This window comes from Panthera uncia, chromosome A2 (assembly GCF_023721935.1).
Source record: "Panthera uncia isolate 11264 chromosome A2, Puncia_PCG_1.0, whole genome shotgun sequence".
NCBI classification, from domain to species: Eukaryota; Metazoa; Chordata; class Mammalia; order Carnivora; family Felidae; genus Panthera; species Panthera uncia.
This window is the reverse complement of record NC_064816.1, coordinates 90783534-90806093: the sequence shown is the minus strand read 5'-3', so window position 1 is coordinate 90806093 and position 22560 is coordinate 90783534. Positions and strand designations below refer to the sequence as shown.

Genomic DNA, 22560 nt, shown 5'->3' with positions numbered 1-22560 from the left:
GAATGAGAAAGGCCCTTCACCTGGGCATGTATGCTAGACTGTTTGTGATGGCAGGTGGTGCTGAATACAAGTCACAAAAATGAACGACTGAAATGCGCCATGTGGAAATGAATGGGGTCATAACCACAAGAGGATGGCGGAAGAAATATCATTCAGCATTGTCTACAGACACCCCTCTCCCATCTTTTGTAGACGATTCTAAGTGGATAAGATCTGCCATTTATTTTCCTGGGCAATTTGGAGGTCATTCTAGCTTTGTCCCTCTGATGGAAGGAAATGGAGGTTCTCTAAATTGAAGGCTATCCGCCACAAACGGTACGTGTAGATTCGGCAGATATTCCTGTCACTTCAAAGATGGGGTTAGAAATTCAATTGCTTTGTAAAAGATTGTCTCATACAATGGTTACCTGGTTGGACAAAACTTTTTGAGCAATATGAGAGAATGTGTTTGATCATTTAATTAAGGTAGGAACTGTATACTGTATATATTATCTGGTGTATGAAAGCACTTAATTAAAATGTTAGACTGCTGATCAGTAAAGAGGGGGAGGTGGAAGGGCAAAAGAGTGAGGAACACACACAGAATGTTCCCAGAAGACGGCATGCCTCCCAGAGGAGACTCTACACATAATAAGAACTCTTCAAATGGCAAATGCAAAGCCTTGTGTTAGACAAAAATAATTATTCCAGCGCTCTTCTAAGATGGATTTAATAAAAATAAACTACCAAATCTTTCAAATAAACCACTGCAGAGTTTCACGTACTCATTCCATGAGTTCCCTTACAATAAGCTGTCCACTGTATCTACTGACAACACCGATTAAAGGCATTTTTATTATAAAAAGGTTTTTTCTTATTTTTTTATTTTTATAATTGATGGGTGTCTAAAATTAAATATGTCATAACAGTAAAAACTAAGGCAATAATACTGAAGTCCCCATAGACAAAATTTTGTTATGACACTTTAAAAATTTTTAAATCAAAGCAGTTCCAGTTACTTTTTCCCCAGCATAATGCTTGAAATATGATATCCACAACTAACAAGAGTGACTCAATTACTCTGCTTTCCAACTTTCAATGGTTTACTAACAGGTTGGCTTGCAATAAAAGACCTATGATTAACTTGAGAAACTCAGATCTTCAGATTTCATCAAATTTCAAAACCAATACATAAAACTATTTCAACAAGATCAGATGAGAGAACAGAAATCAAATAAAAAGATGACATACATTTCAAGCAATATAGGTACTTAGTTTTCCAAGAAGGCCTAGGGGAACAATAGATAAACTGAAAAAATGTGGAAGATCAATTTTATCTCGCTCAGAGGTGTTCACCAACATTATTTAGATTAGAATCAGTCATTAAATTGCACTTAAATGCTATTTTGCTGATGCTAAAATATTTCTTGAATTTAGTTACAAGAAGACTGAACCCAGTGAATTTTAGGATTTATCATTTCGAAGCAATGCCACGTTGCTCTCAGAACCCAAACTCATATATAACGGCATTGGCTTAGGCTGAACATGGCGGCTGGTACATAGTTATGGCTTAACAACTGTTTAATGGTTAAATGAATGGAGAAATGGATATTTGGATGAACAAATGAAACAAATGTCAAGACAAACTTATTGGGAGACTAGAAATTGAGAGAGGGACTGAGAGAAAAAGAGAGAGAAAACAAGCATAAACGGTATATGGACTTACTTATTCCACGCTTGCCTAAGGTTTTTAGAGCTGTACAGGGTAAAGCGTTCTGAAACAAAAAAGAAAGATGATAAACAATCTTTGTTTCCGATGTATAATTTGCAAATATGTTTTTTTAAAAAGCTCAACTTTTATAAAGATAGCGTCTGATTTAGTGATGAGTACACTAGCCACACTACATCTTCATCTCTAGATCAGGCAGTTACGAAGAATAAAACAGGAAAATCTTAACATTGTAAATATGAAGCATTGTTTTCTTATGTGTAGGGTGATTTATTTAATAATCTGTTTCCTAGTAATTATTTCTGAGAATAACTAAGTTTTAATTGAGTTGAAAAAGAAACACAAATTCCAAACCTCCAAACTGTAAGTAGTTTGAAGAACTTTGACACATCAGTGAAGTGAGAGCCGCTGTTTTCACTATGAAGACATCTCTAACCAAATACAGTAGTGCTGGTTCTCCTTTCTTACACTACTTGGTATTTATACATGCTCAAAGTCAAACTACTAATGTCCTATAATGTATATTTACATTCATCATTGAATCATCTTTATTATATTTTTAAATTAAGATGTAATATGTTTTACCATGTTAAACAATAAAGTAGCACACACCTCTCCTGCTTTTTTTAATAAATTTTTTAATGTTTATTTATTTTTGAGAGAGACAGAGTGTGAGCAGGGGAAGGGCAGAGAGAGGGAGAGACACAGAATCTGAAGCAGGCTCCAGGCTCCGAGCTGTCAGCACAGAGTCTGACATGAGGCTTGAACTCACAAGCCGTGAGATCATGACCTGAGCCGAAGTCAGATGCTTAACCGACTGAGCCACCCAGGCACCCCTCCTGCTCCTTGTTTTTGACTCCTGAAAATACAGCAATTGTTAATGGCTTGGGTATGTTTCTTTCCACATATTTCTTTATGTTTATAAACACAAACCCATATGTACACACAAATATATGTACTATTTTAATTTTAAAATGGATTGCACAGTAAACATTCTCTGAATTTTTTAAGGTACTTAATAATATAGAGCAAACAGTCCTTTAAATCAAGAAAATCGATGTAATACTTGTTTTAAAACTGTATAACATTACACAGGATAGAAGTACCATAGTTTTTGACCATTCTTCTACTGAGGAAAATTTGGTAGCTTCCAGTTCCTTTTCCCTTAAAAACAATGCTTCAAAAAATATCCTTGCACATCTACCTCTGTATACTAATGTTTTCATTTTTATAAGACAGATTTCTTTTTTTTTTTTAATTTTTTTAATGTTTATTTTTGAGACAGAGAGAGACAGAGCATGAACAGGGGAGGGTCAGAGAGAGGGAGACACAGAATCTGAAACAGGCTCCAGGCTCTGAGCTGTCAGCACAGAGCCCGACGTGGGGCTCGAACGCACTGACCACGAGATCATGACCTGAGCCGAAGTCGGACGCCTAACCGACTGAGCCACCCAGGCGCCCCAAGACAGATTTCTCCATATAGAACAGCTTGACAACTGGTATGCACATTTTACGTTTTAATAGATGCTGACATACTACTTTTCATATTCCTACCAGCAATGAAAAAATGTGCCTCTATATTATGCATTCCTGGAATGCAAGGATGGTTTCATTTATGCAAACGAATCAATGTGATATACATTAATAGAATATAAAAAATAAAAATCACATTATTATCTCAACAGATGCAGGAAAAGCACTTGACAAAATTCAACATCTATTCATGATAAAAACTCTTAACAAACTGGGTCTAGAAGGAATATACCCCAATATAGAGAAGGCCATATATGACAAGTCCACAGCTAATAATCATTCTCAATCAGGGAAAGCAGAAAGCTTTTCTTCTAAAATCAGGAATAATACAAGGATACCCACTCTCAGCATTCCTATTCAACATGCTACTAAAAGTCTGATCATGAGCAATCAGGAAAAAAAAAGGAAGGAAGAAAGAAAGAAAGAAAAAGAAATAAAAGGCATCTGAAGTGGAAAGGAAGTAGTAAGACTGTCTCTGTTTCTAGATGACCTGATTTTATACAGATAACATCTTAAAGACTCCACCAAAAAACCATTAGAATAAACAAATCCAGTAAAGTTGCAGAACACAAAATCAATACATAAAAGTCAGTTGTGTTTCTATATAATAATACCGAATTATCTGAAAAAGAAATAAATAAAACAGTTGCATTTATAACAGCATCAAAAACATGAAATGCCTAGGAATAATTTTAACCAAGGAGGTAAAAGATCTGTACACTGAAAATTACTAAAATACTGATGAAAGAGATTGAAGACATAAATAAATGTAAAGGAATCCTGTGTTTATGGATTGGAAGAAATAATATCATAAAAGGTTCATATTACCCAACATCACCTAAGGTCTAATACTATACTATTAGAATACTATTTTACTATTTTTTAATAAAAACAAAAACATAAACAAAATAGTCCTAAAATGTGTATGGAACCACAAAAGACCCCAAATAGTCAAAGTAATCTTGAGAACAAAGAACAAAGCTAGAGTAATTACACTTTATGATTTAAAACTATCTTACAAAGTTACAGTAATCAAAACAGTACAGTAGTAGCATAAAGACAGACACATAGACTAACAGAACAAAAATGAAAGTCCAGAATTAAACTTGTGCTCTATGGTCAACTTATATTTGACAAGGGAGCCAAAATACTCAATGGAGGAAAGATAATCTCTTCAATAAATGGTACTGGGAAAACTGGATATTCACATGCAAAAGAATGAAACTGGACCCCTATTTAAAACATGCATAAAAATTAACTCAAAAAGCATTAAAGACTTACATTTAAGACCTGAAAGTAGAGATGAAAACATAGGGAAAAAGCTCCTAGGCACTTTATGGATACGACACCCAAAGCACAAGCAACAAAAGCAAAAATAAACAAGTGAGACCACAACAAAGTAAAAACCTTCTGCACAGCAAAAGAAACCATCAACAAAACGAAAAGGTAACCTACAGAATGGGAGAAAATATTTGCAAACCACATATCTCATAAGAGGTTAACATGCAAATTATATAAAGAACTCATATAACTCAATAGCAAAAAACAAAAACAAAAACAAAAACAAACAAATAATCTAATTAAGAGGTGGGCAAAGGACCTGAAAAGACATTTTTCCAAGGAAGATATTCAACTGGCCAACAAGTACATGAAAAAGTGCTCAACATTACTAATCTTCAGGGAAATGTGAATCAAAACCACAATGACATATCACATCACACAAGCTAGCATGGCAATTATCAAAACACCAGAATAACAAGTGCTGGAGAGAATGTGGAGAATGGGGAATGTTTATATGCTATTGGTGGGAATGTAAACTGGTGCAGCCACTTTACAGTATGAAGGTTCCTCAAAAAATTAAAAAGAGAACTACCATGTGATCCAGCAATTCCACCTCTGGGTATGTATCTGAAGGAAATGAAATGATTAGAAGAGATTTCTGCACTCTTATGTTTACTGCAACATTATTCACAACAGCCAAGATATGGTAACAACCTAAGTGCCCACTGATGAATGAATGGATGAAAAAAAAATGTGTACCTATACATTCACACACAATGGATATTATTCATCCATAAAAATAAAGGAAATTCTGATTATTTGTGACAACATGAATGGACCTTGAGGGCATTATGCTAAGTGAAATAAATCAAAGAAAGACAAATACTGTATGATCTCACTTATATGTGGAATCTAAAAAAACCCCTGAACTCATAAAAGAGAACAGACTGGCGGCTGACAGTGGCAAGGGGTGTGAGGTAGAGAAACAGATGAAAAGCAGTCAAAGGGTATAAATTTCCAGTCATAAAATGGATAAATTCTGGGGACTTAATGGAAAGCAAAGTGATTTTAGTTAACAATATTGCATTGTATATTTAAAACTTGCCAAGAGAGTAGATCTTAAAAGTTCTCACCACAGTGGGGAGACTGGGTGACTCAGTTGGTTAAGTGCGACTCTTGACTTTGGCTCAGGTCATGATCTCATGATTCATGAGATCCAGCCCTGCGTTGGACTCTGCAGGATTCGGTCTTGGGACTCTCTCTCTCTCCCTCTTTCTCTGCCCCTCTCTCACGTGCATGCTCTTTCTCTCTCTCTCTCTCAAAAATAAACATTAAAAATAAAGTTCTCACCACAGACACACAAAGATCGTAATTATGTGAAGTGATGGATGTGTGAATTAAACTTACTGTGGTATCATCTTGTAATATACATATATATATATATATATATATATGTATATGAATATATATAAAATCACACCTTAAACTTGCACAATGCTATATGTCAATTATATCTCAATGAAACTGGGGAAAAAAGTGTTCTGCAAAGTAAAACAAGGAGATATAATGTAGACTGACCAGTATGAGAGGGACACTTTAGATCAGGTGATGAGGGAAGGGGAGTTTCAAACAAAATAGTCAACAAAATAAAGTTCCCATTGGAAATCTGGTTGGAGTTTCATTAAAATATATATTTATCTGAAAAGAATGACATAAAATCTTTGTATATATTAATATGGTATGTCTTTTCATTTAGACAGGATTTGTGTGTATGTCCTCCAATAAAATTAAATGGTTTCTTTTTCATATTGATCCTGTTTCTTTTTAAAAATTGAATACCTAAAGGCTTAATTTTGCTTAATATTGGTTGGTATCTTTTTTCAGTGTTGTCTGCTTTTAATTACAAGATTTTAAAGGAGATAATCTAAATGGTTGATATTGCTTTGGGACGGTATGTTTCCTGTGTAAGAACAACCATTTGATAAGAAGAACAAAAATAAATTTAAGAACATACTCAGCTTATTATTTTTTTAATGTTTATTTATTTATTTTTTGAGAGAGAGAGAGAGAGAGAGAGGGAAAGAGAGAACAAGGACATGTCGGAGAGGGGCAAGAGAAATTCCAAGCAGGCTCTGCACTTTCAGCACAGAGCCCAGTGCAGGGCTCGAACTCACAAACTGTAAGATCATGACTTGAACCAAAACCAAGAGTCAGATGTTTAACCGACAGCCACCCAGGCGCCCCTCAGCCTTCTATTTCTAAACACAGAGTTTATCCAAATGGAATGACTGGAAGCAATGATTCATTAGTTCAACTACTATTTATTGAGCAACTACTGTGTCCTTGGTGTACTTCTTGGGGCTGAGGATATAGAAGGGAACCACACAAAAACCTACATGCAAGCAGGTAGTTCATATTCCAGCCAGGACGTGCAAGGCTGGAGTGGGTCTGCGGGACAGGTGGCTGGAGCAGACAGTGTAGGAGAGGCAAGTGGAGGCTGAGACAGAGAAGGTGCCCAAGGGCAGAAGACTGGCTCACATAGAGCCATTGTGGCCTGAGGGACACTATCTAGGCATTTTTTAAGGACCATTCTGGCTCTTCTTTGGAAAATATACTATCAAAAGTGAGGGTGGAAGCAGGAAGACCAAAAAAAGTTTATTACAACTGTATGGGAGAGAGTTGATGTGCTTTGGGTTATAGTAACGGAATGCCTGCAGTGAGAAGGGGTCAGTCTGCAACTCATTAAAAGGCAGAGCAATAAGATTTATTGATGAATTGGGTATAGGGTATGATAGAAAAGTAGGAGTTAAGATGACTATAGAGCATTTACTGATCTTCAATTTCCAGGTTTCAAAGATTTAGAATTTCATATTCAACTCAAATATTACCCTGAGAATACATTAATCTTTCCAGGCTGATTCAGAAAGTACTTACAGTTTTCATGGAGTTTCAGAGTCATCATTCAAGCAGGGATAAATGTTAAAATATTTAATAACCTGCAAGGCATGGGCACTGACCAATCAGTGCAGAAACTAGTCATTATGCTATAATGGTGTGCATTCGCTGAAGATCAGGCCTTGTTACAAATATCTATTGTTCTAAAGCTCTAGGTGAAAGTGCTCACCAACAATTATATATTTATATGTCTCAAAAGATCATCTAATGCCTGAGTTTATTCTCCACTAGACTGTATTATAAAGTCACAACATAATTCAGCCAGTTGGTGTAGAGCAGAAATTTAAAGGCATATTCTAGGTTTGAGGATTAACTGACAAAGAAAGGAGAAATGGGGAGAACAGTTCTTTTTATAAAGTCTTTAAAAAATTATTATTATCTAAAGTCTGGTATTAAAAAAGCAAGATATATTTTAAAAATTAATTACATCAAATGTTCTTGTAAAACAAATTTGATCTCCTTAACTTTGTACTCCCCACAAAGTAATTTAAATAATTTGCTATGATTTCAGGAGCAACAAGAATTCCATTACAGATAAAATTAATACAATCTTGCATTTACAAGTAAATTATTAGTCTTGCAATTAATGACTGCACATAAATATTAGTTCTAAGAATTGCCTCTATTTAGAGTTTGACAGGATATGCTAATAGAAAATTTTTTCAGAAGTACAATATGTCAGATTTAGCAATGCATAAAAGAGCCAAAATTGAAATATGCCATATGAAAGAAGAAAAAATAAGGAAGAATGAAGTGTTCCTATGTCTACCTTCCATCACTGTTCACATAGACTCAATTCTTTTAGCAAATGTTACCTGGGCACCTGCCTGGATACCAGGAGCTGCACTGGACACAGAAATGAGTAAGTCCTGGTTTTAGATCAGTGGCACAGAAACGCAAATAAAGAATTACAAACACAGGGTGAACAGTGCTGCAATGTGGATATGGACATAGTCCCTTGGGAGCCCAGAGGCAGAGCCACTGTTTCTTTTCCAAATGAAGGCAGGATAAACTCAAATATCTGAAGCTAGCCCCACTAAAACAGAGAAGCTGCTCTCTTGTATCCAATGCCTCTCAGATCTTAACTGCCAAAGTACACAATTTCAAATGGAGGGCTTGCTCACATTTTTTTTTTTTGCTGTGAACATGCATTACATTTATCATTACATGAAAAAATTAGATTTTAAAAACGATTTCCATTATGAATAAAAGTAATGTTCCATTAGAACAAACACAACATAATTAGTCATGCAAGTTTTAAAAACAAAAAGGTGCTGAAATCAGTGCTCCAAATCACTAACAGGTATGTTTAATAAAATATTCGACTGCCTCTGAATAATTTTATCAGATGATTCACAGTTATTTGCATATGAGTGTTTTACACTGTTCTGCTTTAAGTTTACTCTGTCAGTTACCACTTTAATGTCAGCTTTCTCTTTCCAATTATGCTTAAACTAGAAGTTTAGAATGTTGTGATTTAAAGCATTGGCTAACTCTGAGCATAACTGAGGAGTGCAATTAATTTAAACCTGCAGGCTGATTTTCACCTTCTCGTCTTATTGCAGGGACACTGCGGAGGATGATCACACACAGTGGGAGACCAGGGAGGAGAGCTGGGGCACAGAAGAAATCACTTGCTATGCGATATGATGGGGGTGAGAAGACAGAAAACTGGAAAGGTTTTCCCTCAAACTGCCGCAATTTGTTGAAATTCCACAGGAAAACAACTGGAGAACAATGACACGCATTCTAGTTTCCCAGCTCTAAAGAGCCAAATCTGCAATAGCTTGAGGCATTATGAAAGCATATTTTAACCCACAGGAAGAGAAAACCTAAATTGGAATTTACTCATTTGCTATAGGTATGTACTGTAGACATCGGGAAAATAATTTCAATTAATTTTTCCCCTCATTTCTTTCTCACTAGTTTTATGTTTGTTTGTTTTGTATCTTAAGGGATACTGCTGTGTTTTTAACTTCAATAACAAGAAAGCATATGAGTAAATAGTTAAATCAACCAGCCAGTTAAAAACCTCAAGTATGTTCAAAGGACTTGAGAGGTGAAATCAGGGTTTGTAAACCAACACTTTTCTTTCTTTTTGGGGTGAGGGGCAGCAATAAGAAGAGATCTTAAAAAGTCTAAAACTTTAGTTTATCTTTTGCAAACAGATTTAATATCATCCAATGTAAATAACACCATAGAATAAGTCTTTTATAAGTTAATATAAAAATGAGTATGTCCAAAATGCCACAGGAAATGTTGGATGTACTAGATAATTAACTCCTCTAAATGCAAACATTCGCAATTTAAATCTTTTAGGATTATTTTATATTTTAACAGATACATTTACTCTTTCTTACTGAGCTTGTAAGAAAGTAGTAGTAATTTCATCGAAGAACTGTGGCCATCCTACTACCTGGAAGAGGTGGTGAACCTGAGGCCTTTTTTAGGATTATTTCGGTGAGGCAAAAAGGCTCTGGTTCTTTAGAAGGTGAACAATGAACACAGTTATGAATCACTCTGGTGACATTTCATTTTTAATTTTTTTTAACGTTCATTTATTTTTGAGAGAGAGAGTGTGAGCAGAGAAGGGGCAGAGAGAGAGGGAGACACAGAATCCGAAGCAGGCTCCAGGCTCTGAGCTGTCAGCACAGATCCTGTCACGGGGCTCGAACTCACAAACCTTGAGATCATGATTTGAGCTAAAGTCGGACGCTTAACGACTGAGCCACCCAGGCGCCCCCACTCTGGTGACATTTCAATCACTCTTATTATTTGTTGATGTAACATATAATATTCTTAAGTCCTTTAGGATAGGAGGCATGAGTATTCTTTCTTTCTCTCATTTATTCTACAAATATTTATCATGTGCCTACTGTCTGCCAGGGCCTGTTCTAGCACTGTGGACATATAGTAATGCACAAAACGTGTCATCATAAGTAGCCCACAGTAAAACATGGGACTGATACTAATGGATCATCAATAAAAGAAAACTGTATTTACAAGTATGTGCAAGAATTTTCATGCACTTTACTTTCTTTTATTAGGAAAACTGAGCCAGTGCTGAACATTTCAGTTGATAGTCCTATCAGGACATAGAAAAGTCGGGTTTAAACTATCTATCTACAGCTCTTAGAACAGAAGTAAAGCAGCACTCCTGCACAGAAGATGAAAGTTTACCCCAGACAGAGAGGGCTAAACTTGTTGCAAAATAAGGGGATTTTAAATATTTCAACTCCAAAAAAGCAGAGTGACCCAAATGGGCAGTTTAGAAATAATGTGTATGTTTGCACAACTGCAATTCAGTTTTAACACACGTGATATCCCCAAAGTACATAATGACTGAGATTTGATACAGCTCCAGTGTTATCAATCAGAGGTTGTGACATGACATATTAATGCTGAACAGAACTCCACTGTCTCTGTCACCCAGAGGGCTATCTCAAAATGCTGAGCAGTCACCCTCAGAAGTAGACAGAGGAGACTGAAGCACTCTGACCCACCCTGGCTGCAGCAGATCAGCTTTTAATTCCTAACAGGGTGAGTTTTAAAATAAGTAATCTCTGAGCAACTTTCGGAAACAAACGTTCTACTATATATTCATTAAATATTTTTACTTCTCATGTCTTGGCTTTTCTTTTTTTTTTTTTTAACGTTTATTTATTTTTGAGACAGAGAGAGACAGAGCATGAACGGGGGAGGGGCAGAGAGAGAGAGGGAGACACAGAATCTGAAGCAGGCTCCAGGCTCCGAGCCATCAGCCCAGAGCCTGACGCGGGGCTCGAATTCATGGACCGCGAGATCGTGACCTGAGTTGAAGTCGGATGCTTAACCGACTGAGCCACCCAGGCGCCCCTGTCTTGGCTTTTCTAACACACACACAAATGTGGCTTTGTGAGTGCGTATTCCCTGACGGTCTTCAAACTATCCAACCTAAAAGTCATGGAACGCTTCCCTTTCCATACACTGTTTTTCTCTAGAGAAGTAAAGTTTAACCATAAAAGTTTAATCATATGAAAGTCTACAGTGTACTATTCATAAATAAGAACATATCTCTACAGCTCCCAGAAAAGAAAGGAAAAGAAAGGTTTTGCATCTTACTCTCCATGGGTCCCCACTCACACCTCCATCTAAACTCTCCTAAGGGAGAAAGAGAGGGCACTCAGCACCTCCCCCAGGCAGTGTGAGCAATCAGGTAGTCTAACTGCTTCATTGTATGTATGAGTAAACTGAGGTTGGAAAGGTTGAGTGGCCTGAGGCCATGATGCAGACTAGTGGCAGAAGAGGAACCAGGACTCTGCTCCCAGTCTACTTACTGTTTGTTACTGAAGAGCCGGGATACCCAAGCCTCCTATTTGATATTTAGCAAACATTTTTTGTATATTAAGTAGTTTGCAAATAGGAATTCACTTTAGTCTTCATGCCAACACTATGGGGGAGGGGCTATGGTTACCTCCATTTTACACATAGAGAAACTGAGGTAGCAAGACACCGGGCGCCATGTCCATGTTACACAGCTCACAAATAGTAGAACTGGGATTTTTTTAAGTTTACTTACTGAGAGAGAGAGAGGGAGAGAGAGAGAGAGAGAATGAGTGGGGAGGGGCAGAGAGAGAGAGAGAGGGAGAGAGAGAATCCCAAGCAGACTCCACACCATCAGCACGAAGCCCAATGTGGGGCTCTAACCCACAAAATCATGACATCATGACCTGAGCTGAAGAGTCAGACACTTAACCGACTGGGCCACCCAGGCACCCCCGGAGCTGGGATTTGAACCCAGACGGTCTCGATGTGGAGTCCATGCTCTTAGCCACTATACCGTAACACCTTTCTGTGTCTCTGTTGGAAGAGACTTGACATTTGACCTCAACAATGCACAAAGCCAGCAGCAGCACAGAGATCAAAGCTTCTGTAACCAGCAATACAAAACATGCACACTTCCAAGTATATGACATTCTGGAAAAGGCAAAACTACAGAGACTGTAAAAAGATCAGTGGTTGCCAGGGTTAGGGGAGAGGAAGGGAAGAGTGGGCCATGCACAGAGGACTCTTCAGGGTGAAATTATTCTATAGGATACTGTAACAGTGAATACATGCCATTATACATTTGTCCAAACCCGTTGAATGTACAATGTTCACCAAGAGTGAACTTTAACATAAACGATGGACTCTGGGTTATAATGATGTGTCAAGGTAGGTTCATCGATTATAACAGATTTACTACTCTCATGGGGGGATTGTGGATAACAGGGAAGCTGGGAAGCTGTGACTTTGTGCAGACAGGGTATATGTGGAAAATCTCTCTACCTTCTGCTCAGTTTTGCTGTGAACCTAAAAGCGCTATACAAAAGTCTTAAAAAAAACATGCACACAAACAATACTCTCCCCACTCCCATTGCATTTTCCATATGCTGTCAGTGCATTAGCTTTTTGCCTAGGAGAGCATATCTGTCTTGTGTTCATAGGAAATGCCAGACAATGTCTTCCAGGTTCTAGTACCTTGGACATAACACTTAATAACATAACAACATAACAACATAACAACAACAACAACAACAACAACAACCTTTTGGTGTCTCAGTTTCTCTCTATCACAGGTGGGAGTAGTGACAGTACCTACTTTGTAAATTTACTGTGAGTGTTCAATAAGGAAATGCATCTCAAGAGCTGATAAGAGTGTCTGAAGCACAATAAACATTCAATACTTGCTAGCTATTACTACTACTATCACAACTATTATTGATATGCTTGAAAAACTGACCCTCTTGCATCATGAAGTTATCCCTACCCCAGGCAGACATACTGCATATTGAAAGCAGTATTACTCTAGGGAGGGTAAATGCTCAAGTTTTCCTAAAGTACCCCTCTTGAGGTGACAGTTAAAGAAATGAATAAAAATCACAGACACTTCAATACTTTTCTAAATCCTTACATGTAATTCTGTGATTTTTAATGCACTAGTGGAGAGCAAGGATTAGTATTCTGAGAGAATAGCGATTGTCCTTTTTAACAATCGAGAGATTATTAGTTGGATTTACAAAGCTGGCTCTAGAGGTGAAAGCATCTGCATACATACACATGTATGTTCTTTCTTAATAATCTCCATTGCAAACATTATCATTGTCTGTCCGCTACAAAGATGTTCTGACAGCGCTGTCTCAAGGACAAGTGTAAGTGAAGGAGATTTCCTCAGGTCTTACAACTGAGCTAATTATTAGTCGTCAGTCTATCATGCCTTACTTGGATATTTGGGGGTGAAATATTACTTGCATCATAAATAAATAAATAAAGATCTTTCCTTTAACCTCTATACCAGGAGAACAGTTATTATTCCATAGTCATGGATTTGTCTTGCAGGAGCCATATGATAATGGTCTGAAGAAGTTTTTAAAATCAACATCATTTTAAACAAATCAAGGCTGATTCACTTATTTTAGTCAGGGGTAGCTGATAAGCCTAGTAGTCATAAACCCTAGTATGGGAGATTAGATCATTATTCAGCAAATATTTCTTCTCGTCCCTCTCTTCACCCCTACTTCAGGTGTGGGGTTTGCGTCTCTGCCCCATGGATATGACATTTGGCATGAACAATGGATGTCAGTGGTATTGACACAGTGGAGGTTTGAAATGTGTCTGTGGCATTGTGCTCTCCCTGTCTTGTCACAGGAAGAGCACTATTTCATAGCTGCCATTCCAAGGAGGATGAGAGATGTGTGGAAAGACCAGAACCCAACCTGCATCTATCTTGGAGGAGAACCCTGCAAAAAACCAGGACAAGATCAGCTGAAACCCAGCTCACCACACAGGTATGAGCAATTAACAGACAACTTGTCTGTGTTTGGCACTGACTTAGCAGTGTTTTTTTTTTCTGAATCCTATCATGGCAGCATTGACTGCTGTGTGTGGTTCTGGCCCCATGCTACCTTGTGGGGCTTTCCTCACGGAGCTTCAGCTTCATGCATCTTCCTGTCTTTGGCCCTCTTTTGATGACCTCGTGAGAGAATGTACATGAAAGCATTTGGCAAACAGTCAAAAACTGTACAATGCAAATAGCATCACCAATCAACTAGCACCTCGATGTTCTGTCATTATTCTGTGTTTCTAAGAATTCTCAAATGCTAAAAATTTTTCACAAATTCTCAAATTACGAGCACCATACTGTTCTCTGCGCACTTCTAAAGTCCCAGGGACAGAGGAGACAAAATCCTTCCTTCATCATACCCTTGGTTCAATCACTTAGTCATGAATCTCTCACAGCTGTGTAGAATTACTGCTCAGGATGGTTAACTGTGCAAGGCTTAGACCTGTGGGGTCCCACTCCTTACCTGGAGACACAGTTAACTACTCAAGGTACTGTGGTCAGACCCCACTTGCACATAGGAATCAATTTGTCTTGTTTTAGATCTGAACTTCCAATTATCTGTCTCCCTTCCTAAGATCTTGAGTTTTAAAGTTTCTGGAAACATGTTTAAAAGTTCAGGGTCAGGGTACATGGAGGACCTTTTGCAATGCATAGATTTCTAGTTATACATTTGCTGGCATTATGGTGAACAGGATAAATATAAAACATCAAAGCAACAAAGCAATAAAACAACAAAGCAGTAACATAAAACAACAAAGCAATGACAAGCGTATGGCTGGTTTACGGTAATGTGAATGGCATTATAACAACTCAAGTGTTCTATTTTTTAAAGGAGATGACAATTATTTCAGTACCTTGAAAATCATCCATATCTTCATTTGATTCTGATCTCACTTGTAGGCTAAATTTCTAGTTCTCTTCTTAGACATGATGTTAACCAAATGACACACATTGGACAGAATACAAGGATTTTAGTTCTTTGAGGGTGGGCAGTAGGATTGTTAAAGAGATGGAGAAATCTTTACTTGGTGACTGGCATTCCAGACAACTTTGGTGAGATGAGGTGTGGATAATTCCCCAACTGAATTTTATGAACTTCCAAGAGTGGGAGTAATGAAACCAGTCTACTTAGGATTCCATTTCGTTTTGTTTTGTTTTGATAAGGCTGCAATCAGAAGAACTTCATTTCTCCTTGAAATTGTAATCTTATTACATTTTCTTTGGCATTTTCTAGACGCTCTGCTAATTTCTATCATTATTGATGCCCTCTAGTGAAAATACATGGGGAATTCTTCAAGTAGATACAGAGAAAATAAGTACAGATAGTCCCTGCTTTGCACTGAAATGGGTTTTTACAATTCATAAAGGTATTTCCCCCCACAGATCTGCCTCCTGGGGAGGAACTGAACCATTATTTTATGTTTTTTAGTGATTATCAAGATTTTGGGCTGTTTCTTATTTTTATTTTATAGCATGGGCCATTTCTATGGCTTACTTCAAAACACATCCTTGGTCAGCTCTATCCCCCATGTCTATGGCATCACTGTTAACTGCTGTGACAATAATTTCCCCCAAGCTCATGCTTTCCGTTACAGATCCTTCTCAACCCAGAGCTGTAGACAAAAATTCCCAGTCAAGAGGACTTCATGCTTTTTAGGTGTGGCCCCTTTCCATCTGTGCAATAGGCCGTGCTGTTTTGTAGCCAGTGGGTCCTTTTGAAAACATAGAATGTCAGCTTCCTTCTCTGCTCAACAACCTTCCCTGCTCAGTGATTTCTTCTTAGACTTCAAATAAAATCCTAACTCCTCACCTTGGCCTTCCAGAACCCACCCCTATGAATCACCTGTGGCTTTTCATGGTCACATTTCTCCAGCCACACCAAATTGTAAGCTTCCTGCTCTCTGATTCTCCATTAGCACATAAGCTCCACACGGAAAGAGGTTTTATCTGCTTTGCTCACAACTGTGTCTTCAGGCCCTACGGTGCTACCTGGCACGTAGTGGCGGACTTGAAAAGAATCCAAACCACGACAGTATCTGAAGCACGTTACTGCTGATTGAATGTGGACTCTCAATGTTGGCATGCTCTCCCCCACTTGCAGCGACCTGTGACGTCCCAGCATTACTGCCACAATCAGAGAGTGCGAAAAAATAAAGGCAATCTTCCCTTCCTGTCATGTTTAACCTTTTCTAAATCTTTCTCTGTTTTATAAAGTTCACTTCATTCATAAATTTACTCATTAACTGGCTTTTTCACTATGTGACCAGAGTGGCATTTATTGGTGGGAGGAGAAACTACAAACTTGGAGAAGATGGAGGTTGATGGTGGGTGGAGAGAGTCTAAATGTCCTAATCCTTAAGCGGACCCATGGAGTTTTTAGCAATAAAATCTGAGATAAGAGTCAGATATTTGCATAATAATTTTTAAAGTCCACTTTTATAACCATCACATAGTTATACTCTTGTGCACCCAGATGTAACCTATGGTCATTACAGTTGCTATCTATCAATATAAAAAAAAGGCATAAAAAATGATTCTTGAGATAAAGCATAAAGAGCGAGTGGGAAAAGAAATACCAGGCAGAGGACACTATATAAATGGTACAAAATATTATTTTGTAGTTACATGCCTTTAGCAGCTTAAAAGTACTTTTATATCAATTATACAGTTAGCTCAAATCTTCTTAAGGATAGGTAGAATAAAAGAAAATACAAAGTGAAAAAGAGAATGTAAAAACACATTATCTCATTTAATTTCCATAGGACTTTGTGAGTGGGATGGAGCAGACATTATTCTTCTGCAAGAGCAAGGAAGATGTCTCTGCATGTCCACAGGGGTTCCCTGATTAAAGGTGTGGTCTCTGAAGGGCAACATCCTGGCATGAAGATGTCCTCCTTTCAATCTTTCTGCACTGAATATGCCACACAACAGTTTCTGCTTTTCTCTCAACCTTCTTTTTTTTTTTCAATTTCTTTTTAACATTTATTTGTTATTGAGAGACAGAGAGAAACAGAGCGTGAGCAGGGGCGGGGCAGAGAGAGAGGGAGACACAAAATCCGAAACAGGCTCCAGGCTCTGAGCTGTCAGCACAGAGCCTGATGCGGGGCTCAAAAGTCACCAACCGTGAGATCACGACCTGAGCTGAAGTTGGTCGCTTAACTGACTGAGCCACTCAGGCACCCCTTTCCATCACCTTCTTAAAGACTAGGGGAAAGCCAAGAATGTGAGTCAAGGCTAAGGGTCCAAACTTCCTTAGCTCTGCATTCATGAAACTGGGTAATTCCCGTAATAATGTACTAAGGACTGAATATCTGAAGCTAAACATCCACAGGGGGCTTTTTGGGGTTGACAATTTATTGGAAGCACAGGGCTAAAGGGTTTAAAAAGATGCCCCTCTTAGCAGGTGGAGGATGGTTCTCGTATCTATAAGAAGGTATAGATCTTCCCAAGGTGACGTAAGGCAGGGCTGAGGAAAGCCTAACAGTTCTCCCTCATACCCTTGTGTTCGGGAAAACGATTTGAAGATAGGGGTGAGAATACCAGGCTGGGAACTGCCAACCCGTGTGGGGTTGAGTTTTGATTTCACCACATCCTGGAGATGTAGCCTTGGGCAAGCCACCCAATCTCTCTATGCTTCAGTTTCTTGTCTGTAAAATGGGATAAAAGTTTTAGGGCAACAACATTATAATAACTCAGAGTTATTCTAAATACCAATTGAGGTAATACATTAAAATGCTGTGTAAATAATAAAATGCCACATAAAATGTAAGGTGTTGTCACCATGGCATCCTATTTCTGAAATAATTTATATGTTCCCTCTGGAATTAAGTCTGGATTTAGCTTTTGGGCCCCAGTCAGGCCTGTGAATAGGCAGGACTTGAGAAGTTCTTCACCCAATTATAAGTCATAGTATCTATCTATATTTTTAGATTTCTTTTATTTCTTTTCTATTATCCTCGTGCTCTGCACATAATTTTATTCATTTCTTTTTTTAAAAAGTTAAGTATAATTTACAACACAATGTTACATTAGTTTCAGGCGAATAAACATAATTCAACATCTGCATACATTATGTTGTGCTCACAAGTGTAGTGGCCTTTTGTCCCCATACAACACTTTTACAATATAATTGGCTATATTAATCCCTGTGCTGTGTTTTTTATTCCCATGACTTACTCATTCCATAGCTGGAAGCCTGTATCTCCCACTCCACTTCACCCATTTTGCTCCCCCCACACTCTTGCCTCTGGCAATCATCAGTCTGCTCTCTGTATTTATGGGTCTGTTTCTGCTTTTCATTTATTCATTTGTTTTTTATTTTTTCAAGTTTTTATTTAAATCCCAGTTTGTTAACATACAAGGTAATATTCGTTTCAGGTGTAGAAACAAATACTTGCAGGTGTATGTAGTGATTCATTACTTACATACAACACCAGTGCTCATCACAAGTGCCTTCCTTAGTGCCCATCACCCAGTTGGCCCATACCCTTCCCGCCTCCCCTCTGGCAACCAACCCTATTTAAGTGAAAGCATCTGGTATTTGTCTTTCTCTGTCTGTAACTAAGTCCATATTTAAATGTTGCCTTCAAGGTCAATATGTCTGTGGGCTTAGTTTTGGGCACAGAATGTTTAAAATACTACCATTCTGCAATTTGCCTCTGATGGCAAATTTTTCTTTTATTTCACTTCATTCATTGAAAAACATTCTATCTTCATCAAATTTTCCTTAATCAAACAGCTTCTTGTATTAGATAACTTTTTCAAAGGAATAATATCACTTTAGAAATACTCTGTACTCTAGCTTGATTTGGGAACATAGATATATTTTAATCTAAATTTTATTTCTTTTAATTGCTATGGTCTAGCAACATTTTTTCTTTCTGAATTTTACAGTGCTTTCCTTTTTTAAACTCCTGAATAATAATTTGTCACTAACTGAATGCTGTTTGAATGCCCCTTTTGTTGGAAGCACTTAAGAGATGAATAAAAGTATCATACATTGGAGTCTCCATGTTATTTTGAGGCCAAACCTCTTTATACAAAGAGGTATTTGTGGTTCTATGTATTTCACTAAATCCAGAGATCAGATCCTCTCTAGTTTTCTGTTATTTTCTTTATAGACTAACTGTCAATACAACTCTCATTGGAAAAAAGTCAATGAGAAATCATGATACAGTAATTAGGGTACAGATCCAGTAGCATGATCTTCCATGGTATATGCTGGGGAAAAAAAAGAGCACTGAAATGAAACCCAGGAAGACTTAGGGTCTATGTCCACTTTGGAAGCCCCTTCACATCTCTGACCTCAGGTTCCTAACCTTACAAAGGAGGCTTTAACGTTCAATTTGCTTAAATAGTTACAGCACAACCAAAACAGTGCTTATGCTCCCAGCCCCGAGGGTCTTCCTCAACAGAAGGAAATTCCAAAGTCTTCTCAGCACTCCAGTCACCCACCCCAATTCCACCAGCCTGGAGAGCCTCCAATGTCTACCTATGTTCTACCCTGATTTAGGATTATCACAAACCTGCAAAGCATAAAACAACACATCAAATATGTATGCGATGTGTTTTTTAAAAACCGTAATGCTAACTCTGTCTTATATAACAAAGAATTTCAGGGATCATTTCACCGGAGACATATAAACCATGTTGCCTCTGTCAAAGCAAAGGAGCGGTAGGCGAGGCAGGCAGGAGAAAGTGATCCTGGGATTCACGTGGGGAAGCTTCTTACTATCTCAGAGGGAAACCAAGGCACTGAGCCTTGTGTGCAAGTGTCCCATTAACGTGTAACTATGAAACAAGCGAAGCGAAAATTGTCTTAGTTTTACAGTGGGCTTTTACTTTGTGTTAGGGAATGGGGCTTGGCCTCTGATGAATCTAATATAATCAGATACGAGAGAATTACTGAAGTGCTAAGAATAACCTCTTGCCTCTGAGGCTGGCCCTCAGCAAGCGTCTGAGCATGGTGATAAAAGGAGACACTCTGATGTAAGAGAGGGAGACGGGGAGAGGAAGGAAAAAGGGGAGGGAGAGACCCCTACTTTTAGACCATATACCACAGAACCACAGAACTTTTCTTTGAGGGAAAAGAAACAGGAAAGCAATAGGTGCAATAGGTTCAAAGCAACAGACTCACTTCCCACTTCTTTGAAGAGAAATTTAAATAGAAGGAAATGATGGAAAAACAGCACCTCCCACAGTCAGACTCCTTATTATATGTAACACAAACGTGTATGTATAAGTGTGTGCACGTGTGTGTTACATATTGACTTATTTATTTTATGCAGCAGTGGCCTGTCCTGGCTGCCTGGTTGCTATGGGAATAAGCAAATTCCCATAGGAGGTTAAGGAATGAGGTTGAGGAATTTGGTGTCAGCAGAAATGTTAAGAGCAGAAGAGGTCAGCAGCCTGTGTATAGGGGCTGAATACTAAAGAAAAAGACCCAGATGTTACCCAATTGTTCTTTTTTTTTTTTTCTTTTTTTTTCAACATTTTTTATTTATTTTTTGGGACAGAGAGAGACAGAGCATGAACGGGGGAGGGGCAGAGAGAGAGGGAGACACAGAATCGGAAACAGGCTCCAGGCTCCGAGCCATCAGCCCAGAGCCTGACGCGGGGCTCGAACTCACGGACCGCAAGATCGTGACCTGGCTGAAGTCGGACGCTTAACCGACTGCGCCACCCAGGCGCCCCTACCCAATTGTTCTTTTAATATTTTGGCAATTGTTCTTAAAAATGTTTCCCTAGTTTTGCCATACTTTCCAAGGGAAAACCATGTTAAGTTCTCTCCTAAACCAAGAAGTTGAGAAGGTAACGTAGTTTTATTCATGGCACATTTTATCTCTCTCCTAGACTCCTGCCACAGTCTCCTCACTGGTCTCCCTGCTTGTGCCTGGGTCCCAATTCTCAACACAAGAGACAGGGTAATCTTAGTAAACTGCAATCCAGGTCGTGTGCAGACTTGTTCAAAATCTTCCAGCACTTTCTATCTGGTTCAGAGTACATGGTGATGGAATCCTATTAGCACAGTCCTTGCTGTGTCTGACCTGATTTTATACTCTCCTCTTCCCACTTTAGGACCTCTTTGTACTTGCTGTTCTGTCTGGAAAGTTCTTCCTGCAAATATTTTCGTGGCCCTCTCTCTCTCATGTCCTGGAGTAAAATGTCATCTTTTCAGTGAGGTCTTCTTTGATTACATTAAAATTTAAAATTGTGAAGTGCCCCCATTTCTTCCTCTATTTCCCTCCAGAGTACTCATTGCCACATAGTATACTATATATTTTATGTATTACATGTGTCTCCTATCTGTCAGGGATCTTGTGTGGTTTTTTTTCACTGCAATATCCCCACTCCCTAGCCATACACATGGTACTCAATACATATTGTTGAATAAATAAAGAAATTGGACTTATTCTATAGAAGTTAACTATAAGGATAAGTTAATTAAAAAAAACAATAACAAAAAAGGCCTTTTAGGTATTTAGAGTAGAATATGTTAAAAGCAAGAGACGCAACTTTGTAGCTTTTATTCATGACCTTGATCATAGCTATAAAATAACTCATTTGAAAACAGTTTTCTTAAAAGGTACATATATAGAAATTTGTACATATATTTCTAATAGCAACTGATCTTTTAAAAAATTTAATGACTGCACTGTTCTAAACCACCATAGCTTTTGTTCTCATGAGGCAAAATTTATTCAGTTAAGCAAGTCAAGTAAGACATGAGAGTAAGAATTCTTTTCAAAATTGCTTTCTTCAATATGTAAAGAACCCATAGAAATTGATAAGAAAACAACATACAACTCAAGTGTAAATTGGGTAAAAGATATTAACTATTCACAGGAAAGGAAATTAAAGTGATCTTCAAACATATGAAAAGATGCTCAACCTCATATAAAAAGGAGAATGAAATTAAAAGTTGTGTTGAGATTCTGTTTGTCACCTAACAGACTGGCAAACTCTAAAAATTCTGAAATGGAGAAGCAGCATTCTCATATATTGCTGGTAATATATTATATTATGTATATATCTCATATATTGCTGGCCAACTGGCACCATTTCTTTGGACAGCAATTTGACAGAGTGCTCAAAATTACAATTTTGTATATGTATTGATATTTAAGCCTACCTCTGGTAATTTATCCTTCAAGATATACCTGCAGGCATGCAACATGTGTATATATATATATATATATATATATATATATATATATATACA

At 37.8% G+C, this 22560-nt stretch overlaps 1 protein-coding gene across 5 annotated transcripts in view; it reads right to left on the bottom strand.

The window, feature by feature from the left end:
* CDK14 (cyclin dependent kinase 14) overlaps positions 1–22560 on the bottom strand; it is a 626953-nt gene that overhangs the window by 131948 nt on the left and 472445 nt on the right. For all 5 annotated transcript variants that reach the window (XM_049641422.1, XM_049641423.1, XM_049641421.1 and 2 more), the window contains one exon: positions 1706–1754. In XM_049641422.1, the coding sequence (XP_049497379.1) occupies positions 1706–1754 (49 nt within the window). The remainder of the gene's footprint in view (positions 1–1705; positions 1755–22560) is intronic.